We start from the raw sequence: 26,211 nt of genomic DNA on the forward strand, positions 1-26,211 counted from the left end.
TCCCCCAAGAGTATCTTCCTCCTGCTGGGGCTTTTTATTCCTGTATTGTAGAGGCAAGGCAGTGTATAGAGTCAGAAACCAAGGAGAGAAAGAGAGAGGAATGACATGCAGGAAAGGTGCCAGAGGTCAGATTCAAACCCGGCCCGTCCCCTCTTGAAAACTAAGCCTCTGTACATAGGACCGGACTCTAACCATGAAGCTACCGGCACCCCAATGCTGACACTGTTTAACAAAAGATACAACCTCAAATCAAAGGGCATCCAATCAGTTTAAGGGACAGCTTTTCTTATCATTTTAAAATTGCCACAGAGAGCATTTTGTTTTTATTCCGCCCTCATCAAACTGGAGTGCAGATTTGTCTTCTTTTTTTCTACTCTTAAAACCACGAGAAGCGAGGTCGTCTATATATGCATCTGAGTCTTCATAAACAGGATTTGCTCTACGACCTTTACACTATTCATCATGACAGATTTAATAGTGTCTCCATACCAGGGTTTAAAAAAGTGTTTGTTTTCATCTCAAAACTTAAATTACTGGACAGAAAATCATGTCTATTCAACTTTAGCTGTTAAGAAAATAAATGAGAAAGAGCCTTAATGTTTAAAATATGTTTACAAAGGTCTCAAACAATTATATTTCATTATTTTTAAACCAACACAATAGAATATAATATTCTTGTACAGATAGATGGCAAAACCTGTAAATAATTTAAAGATAAAGATAAACTTTATTGATCCTCCATGGGGGACATTTTTGTGTTACAACAGCTATAGAAAACAGGAAGCAGGAATATAATTATTAAAAATAACAAGTTAAAAATCAAACATATTTACATCAGTTAAATAAAGAGTGAAAAAAATACAATAATACAATAAATACAATTTGCACTAATTCCATAAATCATTTATATATAATACTTAGTTACTAAGGCAAGATTAATGTAGGGATCTATTTCTATTTTAAAATGCTGTTTTCTTGGTTATTTCTTATTCCTAAGTGGTTTCCTTTCACTTTCCATCAGCAGCTCTCGCTAACTGTACACGTCGTGTACGTGATGACATCACACGCTCTTAGGTCCCGCCCCCTCCTCCGGGCACGTCTCTTTCTCATTTCTGCAGTTGTTCTGTCAGCGGGACCGTTCACGCTGAATTTCACTTGAACTGGAGTTAAAAACACACAAAGATGTCCGCTCGGGTGAGTTAAGCGAATACGTCAGGTCGAAGAACACGTTCACCACGAGCAAGAGTACACTAAATACTAAAACTAACGTCAACTTAAAGGATTATTATCTGTTTTCACACGTAAAGTAAAGAGAGCCAACACAGCAGTAGCCTGTGTGGCAGAATGAGATGTCATTCAAAACTTCGTAGGCAACCCGGAAGTGGAATGTGGTATCTCATGACCACTCTGACTGTTGTTAGCTCTTGTTCTGGATGTTAATTAGCTTTTACATGTTACAGCTTTTGGGGTTTTTTTTGGTCGTAGAGTCGTTAAATTGTGTCGTCAAGCGACTTCAAAATGAAATGTTGATGTAGCTCCGACTTCTTTAAAGGTCTAAATCAATGACGACTGTTCACAGGAAATGAAGCAACAAGAAGCGTTCAGATAAAGAACTGATGATGAGTGTTGTTTAGTTACAGCAGTGGGCATTTTAAAGGAGCTGCAGTGTAAACAAAGTGCCTGTGTGTGTGTGTGTGTGTGTCAGTGTTTTTCCTGTTGTGTTTTATCCAGCTGTTAAAGTAAAACACATTTCTACGGAAGGGGATTAGGGTCAGACACGAGAAATAAAAGAATGATACAAAGAAGATTTATTTTCTTCATGCACTTAGATAAAGAACAAGTATACATGTAGAGGGATAAAGTCAGAATATCAAGAAAAAGAGACAAAATATTTTTTTAAAGTTTGTATTTTTAATCACAATGTTAAAAGTTTAAATGTCTAAAACAACCTTTTATTTTAGATTTTTATTTTTGGGCTTTTGTGCCTTTATTTGAGAGATAGGGCAGAAATCAGGGCGAGAGAGAGAGAGTGGGGAATGACATGCGGGAAAGGAGCCACAGGTCGGATTTGAACCTGGGCCGCTAACCACTGCGCCACCAGCACCCCCCAAAAAAACAACCTTTTTTTGATGTAGAGGACAAAAGTCTAAATATAAAGAAGCAAAATCGAAATGTTGAGAATAATGTCAAGATGTGGAAAGTAAAGTTGAAATGTGGAGAAAAAAAATAATAAATGAAAATGACAAAAAATGATGTTGAAAGTGACACGAGAAAAACAGATCACATGTCGGATTTGAACCCCGGGCTGCCTGCTTGGAGGACCACAGCCTCCGTATATGGGGGCACACTAACCACTAGGCTGCCGACGCCATGACAACATAAAGACTTTCCTCCAAAATCTCTCTGAAACGATGTCAGCAGTAACTATAAACGATTTCAGTTCTGTTTTATTATTTCTAGCTTGCGGTTCCTAATTAACTCGTAACAGGATATGGAACACGTCTCATATGATTCATAGTCAAATGCTTATTCAATTAAGTCTTTTCCTCTCAGTATATTGTAAAAGGAGCATTTGGCCGTATTGTTTTTCAATCACTGTGAACTTTCCGCTCCTCATTTAAACTTCCTATGTGAGCTGATTACTCGGAAACAATGCGAGGAATGTTCCTTACTCAATCTATGGTACACACACAGGTTTTCTGTGCTGATGGTCGTTTTTAATGGGTCACTAAATGTTTATTTTCATGACATTTAAAGAAGTAAAAAGCTACAGATGTAAAAGAATAATAACATCTGTCTTAGCAAACACGAGACAAATAGAAAGATTGTGAGGTCAGGAGTCATTTTGCCTCCTCTAGTTTTCTGTGTTTGTCCTGTTGTGTGTCGTCCTGTTTTCCCGCCCTCACTCTCACTGCAGCTCGTATCGTCTGTATCAACTGGATCAGAAATGTCTTCGTGACGTGGGTTGAGTCGGATTCTGTTCTGTTGAGATTATCTGACAGGACGAGTAAGATGCTCGATTCTGCAGAGTTTAAAAACGTTACGCCTGCAGTTGAACGACTATTTTTGTTTTTGTCACTGACTTAAAACAGCTTGGTAAGACTGGACTTTTGGTATTGTTTTAAATGACTGACTTGACAGGAGGCATAAGAGGGTAGAGCTGGGAAATATATTGAGTTTTTAAGATATATTGATATATTTTCAAACAAGATATAGGGTAAGACAATATCGTTAATATGGATATAGTTTATGTTACATTAAAATAACGTTCTCGAGGTGCCAGGTCACCTTTTCCTCATCTCGCTGATGATGACTGACTGTCTGTCCCTCTTAACCCTGCTCCTCTCTCTCTCTCTTTTATTGTATTTAAGGAACATTTTTATTTTATAATATTACTTTTTAAATTCACAAACACGTACTTTAATTTTTCCATGTGTTTTCACTGTTAATAAAATAACATTGATATATATCGAGTATCGCCATTCAGCTAAACAATATCAAGATATGAGTTTTGGTCCATATCGCCCGGCCCTATAAGAGGGTATTAGGTATTAGATTTTATCGCTGATCAGGATTGAAACTAGGGCTCGACCGATGTGGGATTTTTGGGGCTGATTCTGATTCCAGTATTGGGGAGAAAAGAAATCTGATACTGATATATCGACCGATATTTTTCTCTTATCTGTTTAACTGTAAAATCTGCAACTCATTACCCATATCATGCTCACACAGCATTCAAGCAGGGACACTAGCAGCTCATATATAATGTTCCTGAAAGCTCTTGTGAAACGTCCAGCTTCCTCAAGTTCAAAGAAAAAAAAAAAGAAGCTTTTAGAGAACTTGAAAGCAGTTTCGGAGCAGAGCCCACATCATTCAGAAAGTGTCCACATGTAACTTCCTTTCATGGAGTCATCGTTTGTTTTTCCCCCCTCTGTGTCCCGTCAAGGTTATGCAAGCGGCTAAATGCCCAACAGACGAACTGTCGCTGACCAACTGTGCCGTCATCAACGAGAAGGAGCCGCAGCTCGAGCAGTGAGTAACCCTTACATCGTGCTGCAGCGATGGTGTTATGTCAAAGAGTGTAGAGGTGTGGGATGTTTGATCAATGGAGAGGGGTTATGTGCGTCAACCTGCTGCGTGGGATTCACTTCTCTCAGCATGCATACATCACTGATTTACTTTTAGCTGCTCCAGTAACGGGGGAAGAACAGTTACATATGGTTTTTGTATGGAAGCCCTAATAAGCCGACATGCATTCATTAATTTCTGCGTCCAAATATTTTGCATAATCCTCAATTCCTTTTCCTCACCTAATCCTTTTCCTGTGTCCTCATGTTTCATCCTCATGCAGACATGTAACGGTGCGCAATGCAGGCCACAGGTACGTGTTCACCTTGAAGACACATCCCAGTGTTAGCTCTGGCACCATCGCCTTCAGCCTGCCGCAGGTACGTTTCTCCTTCCCCTCGACGTCTTCTCACTGATCCCTGTGCTTCCTGATAACAGCTGTGCATCATTGTTGAACTGTGTCTGGCATAAAACACTACAACTTAAACTCATATTTTTATGCAAAATGACTGAACTTTTGTTTTTTCACATGGGTGCTGACCAGTTTTCTCTGCAAACAATATTCTGCTTCTCTCTGAAAGTTTCCTGTTTAACTTGTGCGGTTGTCTTTGGGCTCTCTGCATGGACCTGGTTGTTTGTCTCAATCTTTCTGTCACTGCTCTTCCCCCCCCTCTCTCTCTCTTACCTTTCCCTGTCTGCCTGCTCTTCCTTCATCTATAAACTTGGCAGCCTCAATGGCACACAGGTACTACAGTAACCTCCTCAAAACAGTCTTATTTCACCACAGGAGTTTGTTTAGTATTGGCGATAGATGACCGACTCTATTCTATATTCCACTGACCATATGGGATGATTTGAAAAATTAGATGTGAGTTGTGCATGTCAGAAGAAGTGTGAAATAAGATTGTCGAGTGATGTTATGTTGACATGTAGCTGTCCTTTGTCTGAAATGTTCTCACCTTTTTATTAATGCTTAAATGGTCACCAGTGGATTGAAAATGTTTTTTTTTCTTTGCAGAGAAAGTGGGCGGGACTCTCGATCGGACAAGATGTTGAAGGTAAATTTAGTGTTAGTAGAATAAGACCATCATGAACAGTTAACTGATCCCAATAACAAATATTCTGCCGCACTGTCGCGCTGTTGGACACGTTCCTTCATTTCAATAAAAACACACTTCAGTGAACTTTGACTCACTCCCTAAGTCACACCGTCGTGCTTCCTTTAGTCACTTAGTCACACTTGTTGTATTCTGTTTAAGAATTTGGACGACTTTGGAGGAAATTATGCAATGCGTGACCCGCTTGAATGCTCTCCACTCTATTCTCCTTATGCTCATGCTAAACAGTCTGATCTGTGCAGACTGACTGAAAGACTGATGGACACGAGGCAGATGCAGAATATTCCAGTGTTATTCCTCGTGCTGCCCTCGCTCTGTTCATCAGTCAAGCCGCTTGTCTCCTGACGTCTGCTGTAAACATTGGTGGGATAATCATGCCATTATCTGTGCACTCCTCTGTGGCTAGTGTTAGCATCATTAGCAAGTGTACACACTCAGTTCTCCCAGACATGTCCTGGCCCCGGATAAGCCGGAGATAATGGATAGATGCTTCAACATGCTCCAAAACAAAAGTGAATATTTAAAAGTGAATTTAAGTTCCTAGTGGCGAGTATACTTGCTTTTGTTTTTACACAAACGCATGATATCAGCCTTGCGTATCCTGCAGTGGTTTTTGCCGTTGGTTGTGCACGTCCTCAGAAATTAACGCTATGCATCAGCGAGATGCAGTATGCATACAACCACTAGGAGCAGTGTAGAGTTGTACGGTGACGAGACACCAGAGAGCTGCTACAACAATGGCGGAAAGTTTAGACGAAAAGTTAACAGATTGAGTCCCCTACCACCCGATGATGTGTCATGACGTCGCAAAGCATCCAAAAATGGCTGCCAAAATAACTGCAGATGGATCATCTCTATGCCGTGTGATTTACGCTGTGCTCCCTCTAGAGGAATCCTCCGGTAACACATGTTGTACAGAAGCAAGCATGTGAACATTAACATTAACGACAGAGCGAGTTTTCTGTGCGTTCAGAAGCGAGTATATTTGAGCCCTAAGCAGTACCTCGTGTACCTGCAGAGTCCTCCGGCTTCTAGCCTTTTATGATGCTGCCATTCATTCTAATTTTGATGAGCAGCCTGTCTCTCTTTTGAGTCACAGACACCTGCAGCGGAAAGATTACAGCCTTCAGCAAAAAACTCTCACCTTCACCTTTTAGAGGATGCAGTCAGCTTACCTGTGACTGACATTAACGGCTGCAGACTAAAAGGTGTTAAGGAGGTGGCATGCTGGGTGGAGGGAGCATGATTTGAGTGGCAGAATGACATGGCAGCCGGGTGGCGTCACCGCACATCTGGCTCAGAGTCTGGCCGACATCCAGAGAAAGAGAAGGCCTGCTCTTTGATGAAATATCTTTGCACTGACTCCCCCCCCAGGCCGAGGGATGCCCAAAGTGATGGGCGCTATTATGACTCTGAGCTTCTCATCTGGAGAGAAAAGGAGGAATGAAAATATAATCCACCGAGTGAAGGAGGGACTAAGCCTCATGATGCTTTAATCTTTCTCCACGTCCTGTTGAAATACAGAAAAAGACACAGCTCTTGATTTTGATTTGATCAAAGGAAGAATCACAATAATTGCAGGTCAGTGACTGAACTATTTTTTTCCTCCTGCTTTTAGTAACGAACTACAAGTTTGACAAGTCCAAACAGCTCATAGGCTCCATGACGGTAGAGATCGACTTCCTGCAGAAGAAAAGCGTGGACAGCAACCCTTACAACTCGGACAACATGGCCAGCGAGTTCCTCCAGCACTTCAACAACCAGGCCTTCGGTGTCGGACAGCAGGTGATTTTGGCTTCTAGTTGAAAAAACAAATGCATCTGGGTAATCACTAACAAGCACTGGACAGACTCTAAGTGTTTTTGAGAAAACCTGACTCAAGTTTAAAGCAGTTCTATCCTTGATTTGAGGAAAACATTTTAGAAATATCTGGTTTACCTCTTCTTCAGTGTAAATAAGTCTCAGATCTCCCCAAAACATGTGTGTGAAGTTTCTTGTTCTAAATCCTCTCTGATCCTGTATTTGATCATGTCTATAAACCCCTCTATTTCAGCCCTGCTCAGAACAGGCTGTTTCTGTGTCTGTACCTTTAAATATGTAAATGAGCTTTGTCTGACCACGCCCCCTCTCTGGAAGGGTTTGGGTGTCTCAGGCTTTCTCGCTCCATGTCCTATTGTTTACGGTGAGAAGGCAGACTCAGAGGGTAGAACAAACTCCTAGCTGTGGGAGTGTCACCCACCTGGGGGAGGGGCTACTGCCCTTTGTGATGTCATGAAGGGAAAATCTCCAAACGGCCTGTTTGAGCACACATTTTCTGAAAAGTGGAGCAGGGAAAAGACGGAGAGGATGGACTTTTCTCATCATTAAGAGGTTTTGTAGACAAGCTAGTGACACATATTAGAGTTAGAAAAACATGGTGAAGTGTATTTTGCAGAATATGTGACCTTTCAATCAAAAATATGGACATCTATCCAAACTGAGCATAATAATGTGTTGTGCCTCGTCTAAGGGAGGCCAAGACACAACATGGAAAAAAGCCCAAATTCCTCAAGTCCCAAGCAGCCATGGAAACTTTTTTAAGTTTTATTTTTGGGCTATGCCTCCATGTTAAGGACAAAGTGGACAGAGCCAGAAATCAGAGAGCGAGAGAGTGTGGAATGACATGTGGAAAAAGGAGGACCACAGGCCTCGCACATGGGGGGCGCGCCCACTAACCACCAGGCCACAGGCGCCCCCGCTGAGACTATTTTTAAACGTTTTTACATAAAGAACACTTTTATTAGATCACATTAACATTTGAATGAATCAGGAATGAAGGTGAATCAGGGCCAACATAACGACACAAACGAGCGTATCTGAGAGGTAACCCAACGTGTTAAATATATATCGATATCATCAATTAAATGATTTTGTATCTTTATGAATGTGTTGATTTATTGTAAGCTCCACTTTACTCTTTTCTGTTAAAGCACTTCAAAGTCTTTTTAAATATCTGTCTCAAAATGTTCTCCTTGGTCCTGTATTCCAGCTCGGGTTTAGTTTCAATGACAAGCTGTTCAGTTTGGTGATTAAAGATATCGAGGGGATGGACCCGAGCGTCCTGAAGGCAACAAACAACTCTGGAAAGAAACAGAAGGTAACTGGAATACAACCTGTCTTCCATACACATATGAATATGAACTTTCTTGATGTGGGCAGACTCAACATGTAACTGTGTTTTGTTTTTTGTTTTTTTTCTGCTCAGCTTGACGTCGGTCTGTTGCTGCCAAACAGTCAGGTGATCTTTGAGAAGTCAGAAACCTCGTCCATCACTCTGATCGGTGAGTGTCAACGTTAAAGCTCTGTTACTACATTATGAGGCGGCAGTAGCTCCGTCTGTAGGGACTTGGGTTGGGAACCAGAGGGTCGTCGGTTCAAGTTCTTGTATAGACCAAAGTGTGCAAAGTCACTGCCTGAGCAGCTGCACAGTGTCAGTCAAAAATCAAAGAAGAGTGGATCCAAAAAACATTAAAAGGTAAGGAAAGCAAAATCAGATCCGCACACCTACGGTAATAAATCCTTCAAATGCAAGCTTCTCGGTGTACGGATCTTGTTTTGCTTTCCTTCAATAGCAGAGTGCAAAACCAAAATTTCCCTTAGGAGATAATAAAGTACACATACACACTAATAATAACATTTGACACATTTGCATCTCACACTGATATAAATAGAGTTTCTAAAAACCTCTGCAAACTTTTAACATCTTTATAGAAAGACCATGGATAGGAGCGTGTTATCTTTTACATCCCCTGCCTGTAGGACAATTCTCTAAATGACCACAAGGGGGCAGACTACACACATGTTCCTCAGTTTGTTTTCACTCTCAAAACATGTGGCATTGCATCAATGTTTCAGTGGAACTGTGCCAAAGGCCACCTGACCGGCCCTTCAAGGTTTCATTGTAAAATATTTTGGTTGTGTATGAATATTTTAATCATTGGGAAATAAAGTGTTGAATTTAACTTTAAAGCATTTATTCAGACAGAGAGTCTTTAATGCACCAGGCAAATCTCAACATGTCACCAGTTAATAAACGAAACCAGTAGGGGCACGGCTGCATGAATAAGAGTTGATACTGGTGAATAAATAAATCAAGAATTTAACATGTTTGATACGTCTGACCCTCCAGGGAAGTCCAAGACCCGAGAGTCCCGTCAGTCCATCATCAGCCCGGACTGGAACTTCGAGCGGATGGGTATCGGCGGTCTCGATAAAGAGTTTTCTAACATCTTCCGCAGAGCCTTCGCCTCCAGAGTCTTCCCTCCAGATCTCGTAGAACAGATGGGTAAGTCTTTCTTTTTCTCCTCCTCTCGCCATCACTTATTAATTTGTTTGTTCCTGTTCTTCACTTTTAAGTACAGCCCGCTGTAAATCAGACAATTTCATATGTTGTATGTTTTTTTTTTTAGAACATTTTGAGTGGCACATTTCCTGACTTCTGAAAGGCTTTTAAGTATATTTTAAAGGTCTTCAGTGTTATTACAAAAGATATGAGTACCCTGAAGTCTGTGACATCGTTCAGTCGCTACAGTTCCTTTAGTGCCACCTTCAGGAGTTTGGAGGTCACTCTTTGTGTTGTGTTTTAGTGCAGTCTAGAAGCAACACATTTATAGAAGTTTCCAGCACGAGCAATTTAGTTGATGTTCGGGTTTGTCTTACTGCTCTTAATTTCCACACACTCTGCGTGCTGTGGTCCGTCAGTGTTGTTCACTACAGCACCGTTCACTACAGCGCCGTTCACTACAGCGCCGTTCACTACAGCGCCGTTCACTACAGCGCCGTTCACTGCCACTTTAGTCAATGCTGATGTTTACACAGTGAATGCCGTGGTCAGTGTCCGATTGGCCAGCTGCAAATGTGCGCCGAGTCTTTTTTCAACAGAGCATGCGTCGAGATGAACAGAATAGATCGACCCGGGCAGGAAGTCAGACAAGGAAACACACAGAGCATCCTGTCATTTTCAAAATAAAACACAATATGCAGACTCCTGATCGTATTTTCCATAATTTTATCAACATTACGTCAAAACAGGCGGCATCATCCTCAGAAAGACAAAGCAACATGCTGTTTGAACGTTTGTCTCTTTATTCCAGGTTATACAGCCTTTTAAGTCAATACAATACTGACTTTTAATCAGGTTTGATAACTTTTTTAAGCAATCTAGATCTTTCTGCATTGACAGCAAGTAGCAGTTATAATCTCGTATCATGATCCAAATAACATACATAAGAACTTGCATGCTCTGGGCTTGAGTCTTCAACTTTTTGAGTTTTTAAAATGAGTCAATTGTCAGGCAAAATATGTGTTTTCAAAATTCTCTGACTCAAGATGTGTTAGGTCACTTCTCAGTGTATGAGCCAAGAAGAAAAGCAGGCAAACAAAAGTCTTCTTCTCATCTTTTCATTTAAATGTTTTCAGCTAAGAGCAGAAAAACAACTTTATTCTGACAGAATAAAACTCTTAAAACTTTCCCTTTCCGACCCGTCGTGTATCTTTAAGTATTCATCAGGTCAAACAGAGATGTCATACCTGCTAAATAAAGTCACTGTTTGCAGTTCTTGGTTTTAACCAAACCTTGAATGATTCCTTTGAGGATTGTGTCATAGCCTGAATCATTGAAATCCACAACCAGCGATTAGCACTGCAGGCTAGTCTGTGGCCTCCTGTGTGGCCTCATCCAGAACCTAACCTCTGCAGACTCATTAATAGATGTTTGAGAGCTGTCAGATTATGTTTATGAGTCACTTTGCACAGGACAACAGCTCGTTTTAATGAAAGCCATCAGGTATTCTTTCTTTGTGACTCACAAACAAACCTCTCCCCCTTTTCCTCCCACACACTCACATCTGTGCTAATCCTCGCTCCCAGACCTACAGGTCCTGTGAAAACCTGCAGTAAAGACCTCTAAGCCTGGCAAACACAGCACACATTGACACCCACAGATACCCACAGTGCTCGGGGGCCTGTGGCAGCGTCCAGCAGCGTGCGAGCTTGACCTTTTTAGCCGGCTGCTTGTGTTGCAGGAGTCGGCCTTTGGCTGTGGCCAGCTGGCTGCTGTAATGAGATGGCGTGCCCTGATAGAGCATCCAGCTAAAAGGTGAAGCTGTAATTGGCCGGCGTAGGGAGAGCGGTGGGAGTAGGTGCTGACAGAGAGGAGCTGTCGGGAGTAAAAGTTTTCAAAGTTTCACCTTGTCTCCCCTTTGCCCCCCAGACAGACAGACAGACAGACAGACAGACAGACAGACAGACAGACAGACAGACAGACAGACAGACAGACAGACAGAGGCTTCAGTGCCTTCTCCCCTAAACACAACAGAACCCCCCCCCCTCCCCTCCCACCTGTCATCCTGGCTGCTTTTCCTTCAGCGGGCCCAAATGGCAGCTCAGATGGTTATCTCGGGCCTCTCGATTAGTCTGGGCTAAATGTCATTAAGCAGGTGCAAAAGGCCGTTAAAGAGACCCGCGCTGCTGTGAACTTGGTGGAGTCGGGAGGAGCGAAAAACAAGAGAAATCAATGGTGGCATTTAGTGAAAAGTTATGAAGCTTCCAGCAGTCCAGAATGTTCTGCTTTGGTCGTCTTATATGTGCAGGGAAAGCTGCACATGGACCAGGTATTGATGGAACAGAACAATCCTCTAACAACTGCAATCACACGGGAGGAAAAAACATATATATTCAATAAGTCATGGGTCCCTTTTTCAACACCGTAAAGCACTGGTTCCAAGGAAAAATGTTGGGAAACGGTGCTTTCCATGTCATGAAGAAAAGGAGCAACAGGCCTCATTCAAACCCGGGCCGTCCGCTTCAAAGACAGCTTCTGTACATGCGGCACGCAAATCAACCACTAGGCCACCGTTGAAGTAGTATTTGTGAGGCATTCTCCACACAGGAGACCCAAAACGACTTCACACAGTCATTTTATTAGCTTCTTTTTTTTTTTTTTTTATTAGGAAAAGCACAGTATGGTTTACATTGCTCATAACCTTCATTACTTGACAGACTTCCTTGATCGTCATATAGTTATTTGAACATTGTTTGTCCCCCATTCCTCCGGGACTTGGGAAAGACTGGTGCGGAAAGTCTGAGTGTCTTTGTCCATAATGCTTTCCCAAAATGTTGCTTTTCTTATAAATCGTTCATTTACTGCAACATGTGAACCACAGAACCGGGGAGCTTACTGTTTCTGAATCAAGCAAAAAGAAAAAACAAGATGTAGAGGGTGGGTTTTCACAATTCACAAATAAAATCAGTTAAAGTCCGATCTTACAGGTTTTACATACTCAGTCCATTTAGACCATATTATATAAAACTTTTCTTGTTGTACTCTGAGGGAACGTCTTTTCCATGACGTAGATCCCATGTATAATTTCCATCCATTCCTCGATGGTGGGTGGGTCTACTTTTAACCATTTTCTCGTTATGGCTTTTTTACTTGCTGCTTATTAGCTTCTTTTGAACACTGACCACTTGTAATGCCTCTGATATTTGATACCATCTTTACTCGTTGTAGAGTAGTGGAGGATTAGGATAAGGGATTGGCACAACAAAAATGCAAATAATGACTTTTAAGACGACTGTAGACTTGATCCTAGTCCTGAAAAGGATCATTTCTGATAGCTGGACGACATGTCTACATCATAGGTGAAATATTCCTCTATTTAAGATCTATCTAAAGATATAAATGAGCTTTAAAATAAGTAAGAAAGTAGCGCTGAATAAGATCCACCCTGCTCTTAGTTTCATTTTAAATTCCTCTCTCTCTCTCTCTCTGGCCGTGTGTGTGTGTGTGTGTGTGTGTGTGTCTCTCCAGGCTGTAAGCATGTGAAGGGAATCCTGCTGTACGGACCCCCGGGCTGCGGTAAAACCCTGATGGCGCGACAGATCGGCAAGATGCTCAAGGCCCGCGAGCCAAAGATCGTCAACGGCCCCGAGATCCTCAACAAGTACGTGGGAGAGTCCGAGGCCAACATCAGGAAGCTGTTTGCGGACGCAGAGGACGAGCAGAAGAGGGTGAGGTGTAGGGGACACAATACAGTTTTATCTCTCAACAGAAAACAACGCTTTGCCTTTAAAAAAAAAAAAAATCACATTTAAACTGAATTATTAAACGGAGTGGTGGAGAGTTCAGAGCTGAGATTAAACCCTCTTTTTGTTGATGATAAATGGGTCTTGTTCTTTGCCTTTACCTGAAACACTGAACCTGTTTTTCCTCACATCAGATAGAAAAAGCTGTCAGGTCTCAGTGTCCTCTCATTATAACCTCTGAATCACAGATTTTATCTATGAAAACATTAAAAAAAAAAACTAATTTCTGTAGGAGTAGAGAGATCTGCCCTTTAGAGAGACGGAGCTGTAATAACTTTAAGTTCTGCAGCGACAGGTAGTTTGCATTGTGAGACACCAGCGTCGAGGCTCACTCTTCACCACCTAATGAGGGGCTGGGCTGTCTTTGACCTCCCGATAGACCTCTCTAAACACACACACACACACACACACACACACACACACACACACACACACACAATCAGAGACCAGTGTGTCACGAGGACAGCTCCACACCTGCTTTAAATGCTACGGCTCAGACTGACAGGTCTGTAGATGGAGGGATAACCCCCCACCCTGCTGCTGCATCTGTCCCTCACCTGAGGGTCCGCACAGACTCTCAGGTCATGATGGGGAAAAAAAAGTTAAGGGTGGTGCCTTTATGATCTTGTTGAGCTGACGTCTTAGAAAGAAACCATTTGAAGATTTTATTCTTGTTTTGATGTGACCGTTATTCAGCAAAAAGGCTTGAAAATATTATGTCTCCCCCCCCCCCCGATCAGCTCGGAGCGAACAGCGGCCTCCACATCATCATATTCGATGAGATCGACGCGATCTGTAAACAGCGTGGCAGTATGGCGGGCAGCACAGGAGTCCACGACACCGTGGTCAACCAGCTGCTGTCCAAGATCGATGGGGTGGAGCAGCTCAACAACATCCTGGTCATCGGTAATCATCAAAACACACACACACACACACACACACACACACACACACTTTCTCCCTCTGTTTCCATGGAGACACACTTTCAAACTGCACACTCCTGACTAACCCTGTGCCCCCTCAGGTATGACCAACAGGCCCGACCTGATAGACGAGGCCTTGTTGAGACCAGGAAGACTGGAGGTGAAGATGGAGATAGGTAAGAAGGGAAGGACGCACTGATACGGCTTAGTAGACGGGAGAGGGAATTAAAACTGCTATAACGTAAACTTAAAAACGTTCAAGTTTCCTAATCAGGTACGATCACGTCTGATGAGGATCCGTTAGACTGAACCGTTTGTAGACTTGACTGAGCGCAGGGACAATGATCATGCAGGAGGACAGTTTTCCCCGAGGCTACTATGCCCTCTGTTTCGTCTCGCAGGGTTACCTGACGAAAAGGGAAGAGTTCAGATCCTCAACATCCACACGGCCAAGATGCGTCAGTACGACCTGCTCTCCTCCGACGTGGACATCGCAGAGCTCGCTGTGGGGACGAAGAACTACAGCGGAGCCGAGCTGGAGGGCCTGGTCAGAGCTGCACAGTCCACCGCCATGAACAGACACATCAAGGTCAGAGTCCTCCAGATTCCTTCTAATGTTTTCACCAATGCCTTACAGGTCAATTTACTCTTTCTGACTGGAGAGGAGGAAGTCAAAATAATGAACACTGGAACCATTTTACACTTTATCTGATGGATCGATTTTTACTTGTGTGTGTGTGTGTGTGTGTGTGTGTGTGTGTGTGTGTGTGTGTGTGTGTGTGTGTGTGTGTGTGTGTGTGTGTGTGTGTGTGTGTGTGTGTGTGTGTGTGTGTGTGTGTATTTTATCAGGTGTATTGGCTCAAATCTACACAGCTCATTGGGGCACAGAGATTCCCATTTAAATACACACTCACACTCACACATTTAAATACACACTCACACACACACATTTAAATACACACTCACACAAAGCAGAGGATATATTAGAGGGTGATGATTAATGACAGACAAGGGCCTTACACATGTCTGATGGCTGTGACGTTCTTCTTCTCTCCTCTGAGCACTTAGTCTTTCTTCCTCCTCCTCCTCCTCCTGCTCTGACCTCTCTGCTCGGAGGGAGCACTTTGTCTCCTGACATCATTGTGAAATCTAAATGTGTAATAGTTCATGTAATAGATTCATTAGCAGGGGGCCTGGAGTTCATCCAGGAATCGGAGCAGCTCATAATCTGCTGTCGCTCACTGTGTATCGTGTGTGTGTGTGTGTGTGTGTGTGTGTGTGTGTTGCAGGCCAGTAACACAGTGGAGGTAAACATCGAGACGGCAGAGAAGCTGGTGGTCAGCAGACTGGACTTCATGGCCTCGCTGAATAACGACATCAAACCTGTGAGTTGCTCCACGTCCCTGTGTGTCTCTTTCTCCTGCTGATTCTGTCACAAACACATTTGAACAGCTGAACATTACAAAGAAGTTCAAAAGAATCCAAAACAAAGTCAATAAAGTCTCATACAACAGTGCTTAGTGGGCGTCTTAGACTGTAGACTGACAAGCGGGCAGCCCAGCTTCGATATTCCTCCTGTGGCTCCTTTCCTGCATGTCGCTCCCCTCTCTCTCTCTCTGCCTGATTTCTGTCCTGTCTCTACAATAAAGGCACAAAACCCCCCAAAAAATTAATCTTCCTGGACAAGTTCAACATTTAAAACTTTCAGCGTCCAGATTTGGGTAAGGTGAGAAGACTAGTAACGTATCGAAGGTATGGTAGTATGTACCCTAGTATGAGATGCAATAGACCGGGAGACCTGTCACATGTTCTATATTTTCACTTTCATTTGATCTTACACTCTCAAACAATAAGGCACAACACCACTGTTCCTCTCACACACACTCTCTCTCCCTCTCTCTCTCTCTCTCTTCCTTGTCCAGGCGTTTGGTACCAACCAGGAGGACTACGCCAGCTACATCATGAACGGGATCATCCGATGGGGCGACTCAGTGTCAGAGGTCCTGGAGGACGGGGAGCTGCTGGTGCAGCAGGCGAAGAACAGCGAACGCACACCGCTCGTCTCTGTGCTGCTGGAGGGTAAGACTCACACACACACACACACACACACACACACACACACACATACACACACATACACACACCCACATCCACTATAATAACTCCAAAAGAGACCTCAATCAATCAATCAAATATACACTAACCTCCTATAACTCAACCACACATCGTCAGCAAACTACAGTTCAGTGTTATTTTCTATTATTGTTATTACAATCTGGTTTGTGATTGACCCCCCCCCCCCCCCCCCTCCTCTTCAGGCCCACCTAACAGTGGAAAAACCGCTCTGGCTGCTAAGATTTCCGAAGACTCCCAGTTTCCCTTCATCAAGATCTGCTCCCCGGACAAGATGATCGGACACTCTGAGATCGCCAAGTGCCAAGCCATTAAGAAGGTAACTGTCAACGAGGATGAGACTGTCGAGGTAGAACTGTTGTCATCTCGAGGTCTTGAACCGGTTAGGATATGAACATGATGTATGCTCAGTTTTCATCCTCTAAAAAAGGCAGATTTATGAGGGTTTTCAGACCATTATTAACTTAAGCCTCAGGAAACAGAAGACATTTCTAAATTAAAAAAAACATTTACAGACGCCATTTTTAAATCCACACTGACAGGCACTTACTCCCAATGTAACAAACCAGTCATTGTCTGCAGCAGCGCCTGCAGGCCATCCACGAGCCTATGTGCTTTCATCTGGTCCTGATTGCACTTTTGTTCCCTCTGATAGATATTTGAAGATGCCTACAAGTCCCAGCTGAGCTGTGTGGTTGTTGATGACATTGAACGTCTGTTAGGTAAGTCCCTCAAGGTCTCAAATTACTCCTGATGAAGAGAATGAAAAGAGTTGAATAAGAGAGGTTCAAACACCAAGGAGCTCCTGTTGAATGCTTTGTATTTGCTGTGTTATTATTATTTTTTGTAGATTGTTTTGATCCTGTAACCATCCTTATGTGACTTTAAAACTTTCCTTCTTAATGAAAACATTTTTCTGGATGGATGCACTTTTAAATGTGATTGATTTTCATGTGAAATAAACGTATCTCTCCCCTTCAGATTACGTCCCGATCGGGCCTCGTTTCTCCAACCTGGTGTTGCAAGCTTTACTGGTGCTGCTGAAGAAACCTCCTCCGAAGGTAAAGAGTTTGTTGTGGTGTTTATGTGCTGCGTGCTCGCTGTTGTTAGTCCTGATGTGGCAGAAAGAGGGCAGCAGATCTTGTAGATGCCAGCTCATAAGTCTTGAGTTGGAGTTGTTGGAGGTCTGTGGCTGCCGCTGGCATGTGTGAGCGGCTGTGTGTGAGTGTGTACGGTTATTAGCCAGTGTTTTGGTCCCGGGGCCTGTTGTGCTCCCAGTGAATGGTGGTGCTGGAGACCCATTTCTCATAGTCCCTTTGGTTTGTGAATGAGAGTATAGGCCACTATATGGCTGCATGTGCATGAGAAGTGGCGCGGGGCCGGCTGCTGAATGCCTGGCTGCAGTGCTCCTCTGGGGTTGTAAAGCGCTGGGCCCAGCGGGGTGCCTGGGGCCGGGGGAGGCCAGGGGGACACGGAGGAGAATGGGCTCTGTGAGAGAGCCAGGACCTGGCAGCACCGCCGCCTGTGTGGCACCTCATCTGCATGCAGCATCACAACCCCCCACGCCATGGGGGGGCAGCCGGCAGCCATAATCCCCCTGTCTGCTCGCCACTCCTCTGCCTCTCCTCCTTCGTCTTCTCCTCCTGGTCCTCCTCCAACTTGTCGGCTTATGGGAGCTACAATTCTTTAGCTTCTCTTCTTTCTTCTCCGCTCATGTTTGTGTCCTCTGCTGTTGTCCTCTGTTGATCTGGGGTCTGTTATGCTTCAGTCTGTTTGTCCGTTCTTCTCCTGTCTCTCTCGCTCTCTGGGCTCTTGTTGTGACTTAAGGCCTGTACACACCGTCGGCCTTCATCTGACACGGGACAGAATCGCCAGAAATGTGGGAAATCTTTGGTCAATTGGCCCTAAACCAAAATTTGACTCTACAACATATGTAGAGTCCAACCTGTATGGAATATTTGAGACTGACACTGATGCAGATTTAAAAGAGGAAAAGTTGCATATTACTGTTTTGGAGCCTGACATCATGATGGATGATTTCTAAACAACTCGTGCACCAATATTCATGCAAAGGAAACCAAGAAAGCTGATCTCCTTCTGAGACCAGAATTTAAATCTTTTGATATGATACTGGAAAAAATCTAACAATATCAATATCTGTTTTGGTACCACAAAAATTGAAGTTTCCAGGCACCAGATATAGGAGAATTTATTTTTTTTAATGACCAAGAATTGCAAGCAGAGTTCTGCACACTGTCTTACGTTGCACAAATACATTGGCAAGTGTTCTGGCACTGAAACACAGCTGATGTATTTGTGCAATTTAGACAGTGTCACCTCTGTTTGTAAGACACATAAACATAACTTTTGAAAGTGTATGAGACACCAAGAGGGTTTTTAGAAATCTCAATATTTGCCAAAGTGTGAATTTGAAATAACCACAGATGCTGTCTGTCTTTTGCTCCAAGCAGCTTTGGGTTAAAACATGAGTGAAGAAGAACTGCAGCTTTTTAAAGACTTGATCATTTTAAAGGCACTTGATCATTTAAATATTAAAAAAGATTCCATATTTTTAAGAGGTGGTGTGAAAGAGTATCAAAACCTTTGACAACCTGGGGAACAGATAGCCTAGCAGTTGTGTTGCACGCCCCATGTAGAGAAGAGTAGTCCTCGTTGCAGCGGCCGTGGGTCGGAATCCGACCTTGTGCCCTTTGCTGCACGTCATCCCCCACTCTCCCCTCCCAACATTCACTCTCTAGAGCTGTCCTATCCAATAAAGGCAAAAACGTCCCCAAAATGATAGATATTTATATATAAAAATGTAGACACTCAGTCTCCTGTGATTCTCAGGAGGCAGCTAAAGAGTAAGAACAAGTGAGTGTTTGAATGAAATTAAAAGTGTTTTTGTGCCTCGCTCAGGGTCGCAAGCTGCTCATCATCGGCACCACGAGTCGTAGAGACGTCCTCCAGGAGATGGAGATGTTAGACGCTTTCAGCACAACCATCCACATCTCCAACATCTCGAGGGGAGAGCAGCTGATCGAGGCGCTGGAGGTAACTTCCACACTCAGCACACACACTGTACTTTAACCTAGCAGTATGAACAGTATAAACTCTCAGTATTAAAGGTGTTTGAGACGCTTCATGCTGAATCTTTAATGTGCATTACTTGAATCAAACGGAAACATTTTGATGTCGATTTCTTTCCTACAATTCCTCAATACATTTCCACATTTAATAGCTACTAATCCCATGCTGAGCGCTCTCTTTTTCTTTTCTCTTCCAACAGCTGCTGGGCAGTTTTGAGGACGTGGAGCGGGCCAGCATCGCTCGCGCTGTGAAAGGACAGAGTCTGTGGATCGGCATAAAGAAGCTGCTCATGCTGATTGAAATGGCCGTGCAGGTGAGAAAGAGATGTTTTGCCCTCTAGCAGAATGTCTGTAGAGATGCAAATGTTGATCTCAGTTGGTACGTTGATCCAGATTAAAGTGTCTTTATAATTTAGTATTTTTGCAAAGACATTCATGGTTACCCAATTCTACTTTTTGTTGAATGTCTGTCATCGGGTACATGCATTTATGTCCCCCCCCCATACATTCCTGCAAAACAAATGCAGTCTTATCATTGCCAGCTGAACATTTGAGGGCTGATTAGAAAATTGAGGGCTGATTAGAAAATCTTGACATGGTCTTACACTGGACAACTCCGACCTACCTGTAGTTTTTGAGTACCTTGAGCTGAGTTCAGAACCAAGCATAAAGACTTTAAATCTTCACTCAGGATATGCAATACGTTATGTCCTATATTAAAAGCTTAAAAAACTGTTATGGAGACAAGTAATTAGTTTCTCACAGTCAATTTAAAGGTCACAAATTCTCATTTTCAACAAGTGTAAATAAGTCTCAGAGCTCCTCATGTGTGTGAAGTTTCTTGTTCTAAATCCACTCTGATCCTGTATTTGATCATGCCTATGAACCCCACTATTTCAGCCCTGGTCAGAACAGGCTGTTTCTGTGTCTGTACCTTTAAATATGTAAATGAGCTGTGTCTGACCACTCCCCCTCTCTGGAAGGGCTTGGGTGTACTCGGTGCTTTCTCGCTCCATGTCCTATTGTTTACGGTGAGAAGCCAGACTCAGAGGGCAGAACAAACACCTAGCAGTGGGAGTGTCACCCACCTGGGGGAGGGGCTACTGCCCTTTGTGATGTCATGAAGGGAAAATCTCCAAACAGCCTGTTTGAGCACACATTTTCTGAAAAGTGGAGCAGGCAAAAGACAGAGAGGATGGACTTTTCTCATCATTGGGGGGTTTGTAGACGGACTAGAGACACATGTTAGTGTCAGAAAAACATGAAATGTATTCTTCATAATTTGTGACCTTTAATGACATTTTATTGAAAACATTAAAAGCATTTTCATTTAAAATGTGTCACAATAGCAAAACCGCATATTACTTTGCTCCTACTAATACAAAGTTTTCTCAATTGATGAATCATCTGACCTAAAAAAATAAGGGACAACCTACTAGACTGTAAACTCAGGGGTAGGGCAAAGTTAGGGTGATTTGATTGTCCCTTATTTCTCTCTCTCTCCACCAGTGTGTAAGATGATGTTATTGTAAATGTGATGCCGAATCAACACAGGTTGCATCAGATTACACAAAGGTTAAGTTGACTTTGTCCTAACACATCCCGTCATATTTTTAACTTTCAAACACACATTTCAAATCGGCTGAGTCTCCATGTTATTGTTTTTCTGATTCCTGAACCCGAGCAGCTCGTCCCTCCTCTCCTTCGACATCTGGCCGGCACTCTGAGCCGTCAACAGAATCCGTCTCAGTCGCAAAAAACTGTCATCCATCAGCTGGAGTGAAAAAGTGTGTGGCTTTGCTGATGATTTGTCGAGCAGACGGATCCAGTTCACAAAGCATCCTCCAAACCGTGCAGTCCTAATACATTCACGGTTATGAAACAACCAAACTGCATTCACATGTTGTGAATCAGAGACACTCATAAGAACGATCCTACACACTTCTTCATGGTTTTAGTGTACCTACAATTACAGTAAATTCAATTCAGTGCAGTTGTTCTGTGGTTGAAAACACATACATGTGCATTAAAGCCATCCAAATGTGGGGGGAAAATGAAAACGTACATGAACAGCTGAGAGCCAACTCTTTGCCTTCTGAATTACACCCCTTTGTTTGTTTGTGTGTAGATAAGTACACTGTGTACGCATAAAGTTTACTTGCCTTTGGGGGGTTTTGTGGTTTGGCAGCGAGGTTGTGTTTTTGTGCATTTTTCCGACGGTCTCCTCAGAAAGTAGTGCAGATATCTCACACACAAGTGTTTACATGCACACGCCCTTTGAGGGTCTGTTAGCCTGACAGGACGCCAACATAACCAATCAGACAGGCTGTGTTAAAAATCAACAATTACAGTTATAACCTTTATGTGTGGAGGACTTCTCAATGTCCAGGTTACTGAGGGCTTCATGTACTGCAGGAGAACAAGCAGGTCATAAAACCATGAAAATTAAGATGAATAAATAAATGAGGCAAAACATCATTTACACCTGAGCTGGTTCCAGGAATGTGATGAATTTGGCTCAGTCCCATTTCACCACTACCCCTCGTTTTGGAGTGCCACTGAACCCCTTTGAACAGAGCTGCAAGGGCTATTGGTGAAATCCTTCCGCTACGAAATGGGACAACCCTTCCAGAGCCTCATACGTCATCAGTAGTTGTCGACTGCAATGACTTAATAACACGCGACGAAGTAACTGGTCTTTCCCGAAAATGCCGACGTTAGCTGTGTTACTGTCCCTTACGTGGGCTTTGGGCAACTTCATGAATTTGTCAGCAACATCTCGGAGAAAACAGACAATGCACCACATTAAAAAGAAAAACATACATTACAACATTCTTCTTCTTCACAAGCTCGTTGCTAACATTAGTGTTGTAGTCAAGTCACACTTACCAAGACCAGAGAGCTCCGAGACCGAGACACCAAGAGACCAAGACATTTTAGGGATTTGGACTGAGGCAAGACCGAGACCAAGATATTACCGAGACCAGAGAGCTCCGAGACCAAGACAAGAGCAGGACATTTAGGGCTCTGTCCTGAGTCAAGACTTAGACCAAGACAGGACGAGAACGAGACAAGACCAAAAATATGAGTGAAATATCATCATCTTGTGTGAAGGGGGGGGAGGGGCGAGTCACTCACTAACTTAGACCATAACATCGGGAAGGTTGTGGCTGTCACCAGGGGTTCAAATCAAGCCTGTTCAAATCAGTGGTGATCTTGATTTAAAATCCAGAGTCCACCCAGTCTGGCTCTGAAAACATTTGCAGCGACCTGTCATATCTATAAAGTTGTTACTGAAGCTATTACTTTTATTGCATTTTTATTAGAAAACAATGCAATCATAGAAGTCAAGCCCTAACAGAAATAAACCCCTCTTTCCCCCACAGAGGGGCATGTGGCTTATTAATTACTATGACACTGTTATTGGCCGATACCCAAAGCCCAGGTCATCTTTTTATTTCTCTGCAGCCTCTTCCTCAAAGAGCTGAAGATCCAGTATTAGTCAGTTTATCTTAAAAATAAAATGCAAAATAAAAAAAGCGAGTCCATTCCTGCCTGTAACGCTTCTGAAACAGGTAGCAGACTCGCAGCAGAAGCTGCAGAAATTGACCTCAATGTGACAGTTGGCTGGTGTTAATTTCTCTCCTGACTGTACGTCTGTGGTATGTTGATGATGTGTGCCTCCTGTTTGTTGAGGCTGATGCCGTGTAATTGCTGTGGTATGCACAAATGCAGCCATGTTGTTTTGCAACCCCTCCCCTTTTCCATCCATGAAGAAGTATGGACCTGTGTTTGCCGAGACATGCTGCAAACAGCCACACACACTCACACACTCACACACTCACACACACTCACACACTCACACACTCACACACACTCACACACACTCACACACTCACACACTCACACACTCACACACACTCACACACACTCACACACACTCACACACACTCACACACTCACACACACACTCCTAGTCAGCTTCACTCATCTTTTTTCCTCTCATTCCAACGACTTCACTCTGGTAGCTACAGGCGATTCCAGACATACTGTAAGTTATTGCATAGGTTGCCATTAATTTTACTTCCTCCCCCTCTTGTCGCCCCCCCCCCTCGCTCTGCACTCCTGAACTCCAGGATCCCACACTTGTAGTTTTGTTTGTTCAAGAAGACAGTGTTTGTGGATGTCATGTTGTTAAATTGTTTGCATATGTCCATAAAGAAGACATGTCTGCTTTCCTTTTTTTTTTTAAGATGGACCCTGGCCACAGAGTCGGCAAGTTCCTGAGTCTACTGAAGGATGGAGGAGGGTAAGTAGCGTCTTCCTGTTTCCAACACGACTCCCTTTATGTAAAACGGGATCCTCTGTGATACTGAACACTCGCTCCACACTGTCACCTCGACCACTCTTCACTTACAGATGGGGCAGACGAAGGAAAAACATTTGTACAAAAAGCACAGAAATGTTAACATCAGATCAAGTGAGATTAATAATAAACATTTTGTCACTCTCTTGCAGACTGGGTTCTGATAAGTTTGTGGCAATCTAGACTCATTGGAGCCACATAGTGACAAAGAGGCATCCTTCAACGGTAAGACTGCGGGGCTGCATTGTCTCATTTTTGTGCTCATCGTATCCTCTGTGGAGTAAAAAGGCAAAATCTGTTAACTCGTATAAATGTCTCACAATTTATGTCAAAGGACAGAATGTGAAAACAATGAGAATGTTTTAAAACTGGGGAAATAAGATGCCACAACTTCAATTATAGGGGCCCAGTTATATATATATATATATATATCATTGACAGTATATAAAGATGGATGTCTTTACCTCTTCTCATTGTACACAAGTGAAGCCAAAATACCACTGTGACGAGCGCTGACATCTTGAACATGTCTAAAACACAAAACTGTAATGACTCTTGTGCCAGTGTTTGTTACGGTCTATTTGACCCTTCCTGCCCTCGTCTGCTAATCCAGTGTACAGAGCGCCGCAGGGGCTGCATTTGTCAACAGAGCTGTCAATCATGCCGTAATACTCCTTCTAAGATCTGCAGTTGTCTTGAAATTAAAATGTAAACTTCTTTTAAACTTCTCAGAAATCATCATGATAAGAATTAACTTTAAAGAGAGAAACAATGCTTGAGAATTTTTTTGTTTTTGTATTATAGTTTGACCCATGTCCCATCTGTTTACATGGAGGAGGCGGAGCTTATCACCTATACTGCAGCAACTCTAAATTTGAGGGAGCTGTTACGTCGTACATAGATATATATTTATATACAGTCAATGGCAAACATTCATAAACACGTTTCCCCCTGTTTAGCAGTCTTTATGCTAAGCTAACATCAACAGTCGCTAACTTTGATAAGAAAGGAAATGTTTCCCAAAAAAGTTAAAATACTCTTTAATTAAATAGTTTCTGTTGTTCCTGTTGGGAAGATATTTTTAAGGATGTTCTGTACGATTTAAAACACAAAATGTAAATTGTTCAATTATGTGCACATGCAAATAAAAAAGAAAAGTGGTGGATATACTTCAGGTGAAAACTAAATGGAAGGATGGAAGGATTAGCTTTTTTATTTTTGTCTTGGTCCCATGTTCTCCCAGTACCATAAAATGTGACAAATTTAACTATCGCCCTTCATCCCAGTTTATCTGATCTGAGTCTGTTTCCTTCTTGAAGCTATTAAAGCTTTAGCTCGTAGTCCTTTTTTTTTTTTTACAAAGTTATCCAGCTATCTCGCTAATCCTGCTTTGTGAGATGCTCCCCACGAGGAGCAGCTGCGGCGGGTGATGCACAACAAAAAAAAACTTGTACAACTTCTCAAATCACAGCCAGTCTTGAGTTTTGCTTCTCATCGCAGCCTCAGAGGGCTTATGGTATAGTTAGCGCTAAAAATAGGTCGACCAGACAGGTGCTCTCTTGTGGCAGCACGTCTCCTCTGCCTGCCTGTCTCTTCTCGCTTTTATTTGTCTCTCTTCACTTCAGTTGCTGAGGAACGGAAGCCCCTTAAAGACGGCTGGCAAGGAGGAAGCAAGCGAGAGAGTTTCCGTCTCTCTCTTTTCCTTCTCTCTCTCTCGGCATCCTTCCTTCTCGTCCCTGAAGCTCTGAGCGCTCTTCTCTCTGCACTGCAGCTCTCTGCAGCCAGGCATCCTCCTCCTCCTCTTCCTCCTCTTCAGCACTATGTGAACATGTAAAATAAGAGAAATACGCCCGTGTTTGTGGCATCTGTGTATATTGCCTTTTTGACGACAAGTGCTGTGATCTCCATGTGATGCCCTTAGCACTCCATTGGGATTTTAAAAATGTAAAAGAGTCAAAAGATACTGTTGCAAGTGGATGAGCATGCACAAACACTAATCATTACACTGTTCAGATAGGTTTATTTGTATGCACAGATTTGTGATTTGATCATTCCAGGACGAGATCTCACTTTGTTCTTATAATGTTGTGTACTTGCTTGTGTCTTACCTTTTTTGTTTTATCAATAAATTAATTCTATAATTACCGAGGAGCTCTGGAATTAAGAGATGAATGAGCAACCAAACTTAAGTAATGAAGGTCCCTCACAGCAGGGGGCTCACGCTGCTTTAATGATGTGTTTGACATTTTAACACCCTCAGTGGAATATGAAGCTCTTAAGTTACTGATTTAGCTCAATGCTGTCTCACTCTGCCAAAAAAAAACCTCAACATATAATGTGACACAGTCCAAATAAATAAAAAAAAAACACAGTCTCCTTCCAGTTGTTTT

At 42.9% G+C, this 26,211-nt stretch overlaps 1 protein-coding gene across 1 annotated transcript; it reads left to right on the forward strand.

Annotated features, from left to right (window-relative positions):
- The first annotated feature begins 1,054 nt into the window (after positions 1-1,054).
- On the forward strand, positions 1,055-25,967 carry LOC109992394 (vesicle-fusing ATPase). Its single transcript, XM_020644969.3, has 22 exons — positions 1,055-1,194; positions 3,947-4,032; positions 4,352-4,448; positions 5,087-5,126; positions 6,805-6,971; positions 8,215-8,322; positions 8,431-8,506; positions 9,355-9,510; positions 13,036-13,235; positions 14,051-14,216; positions 14,335-14,409; positions 14,635-14,822; positions 15,523-15,618; positions 16,156-16,312; positions 16,552-16,685; positions 17,022-17,088; positions 17,348-17,427; positions 19,286-19,420; positions 19,656-19,769; positions 23,709-23,764; positions 23,974-24,046; positions 25,447-25,967. Exons 1-21 carry the CDS (start codon positions 1,183-1,185, stop codon positions 24,002-24,004), a joined length of 2,241 nt encoding a protein of 746 aa, XP_020500625.1. The 5' UTR covers positions 1,055-1,182; the 3' UTR covers positions 24,005-24,046; positions 25,447-25,967.
- The last annotated feature ends 244 nt before the right edge of the window (positions 25,968-26,211 follow it).

Source organism: Labrus bergylta, chromosome 21 (assembly GCF_963930695.1).
Source record: "Labrus bergylta chromosome 21, fLabBer1.1, whole genome shotgun sequence".
In the NCBI taxonomy this organism is placed as follows: Eukaryota; Metazoa; Chordata; class Actinopteri; order Labriformes; family Labridae; genus Labrus; species Labrus bergylta.

Coding starts and splice junctions, on each gene's coding strand:
- LOC109992394 (XM_020644969.3), top strand. Junction 16,686..17,021: donor AGTGCCAAGCCATTAAGAAG/GTAACTGTCAAC, acceptor TCCCTCTGATAG/ATATTTGAAGATGCCTACAA. Junction 19,421..19,655: donor AGCTGATCGAGGCGCTGGAG/GTAACTTCCACA, acceptor CTCTTCCAACAG/CTGCTGGGCAGTTTTGAGGA.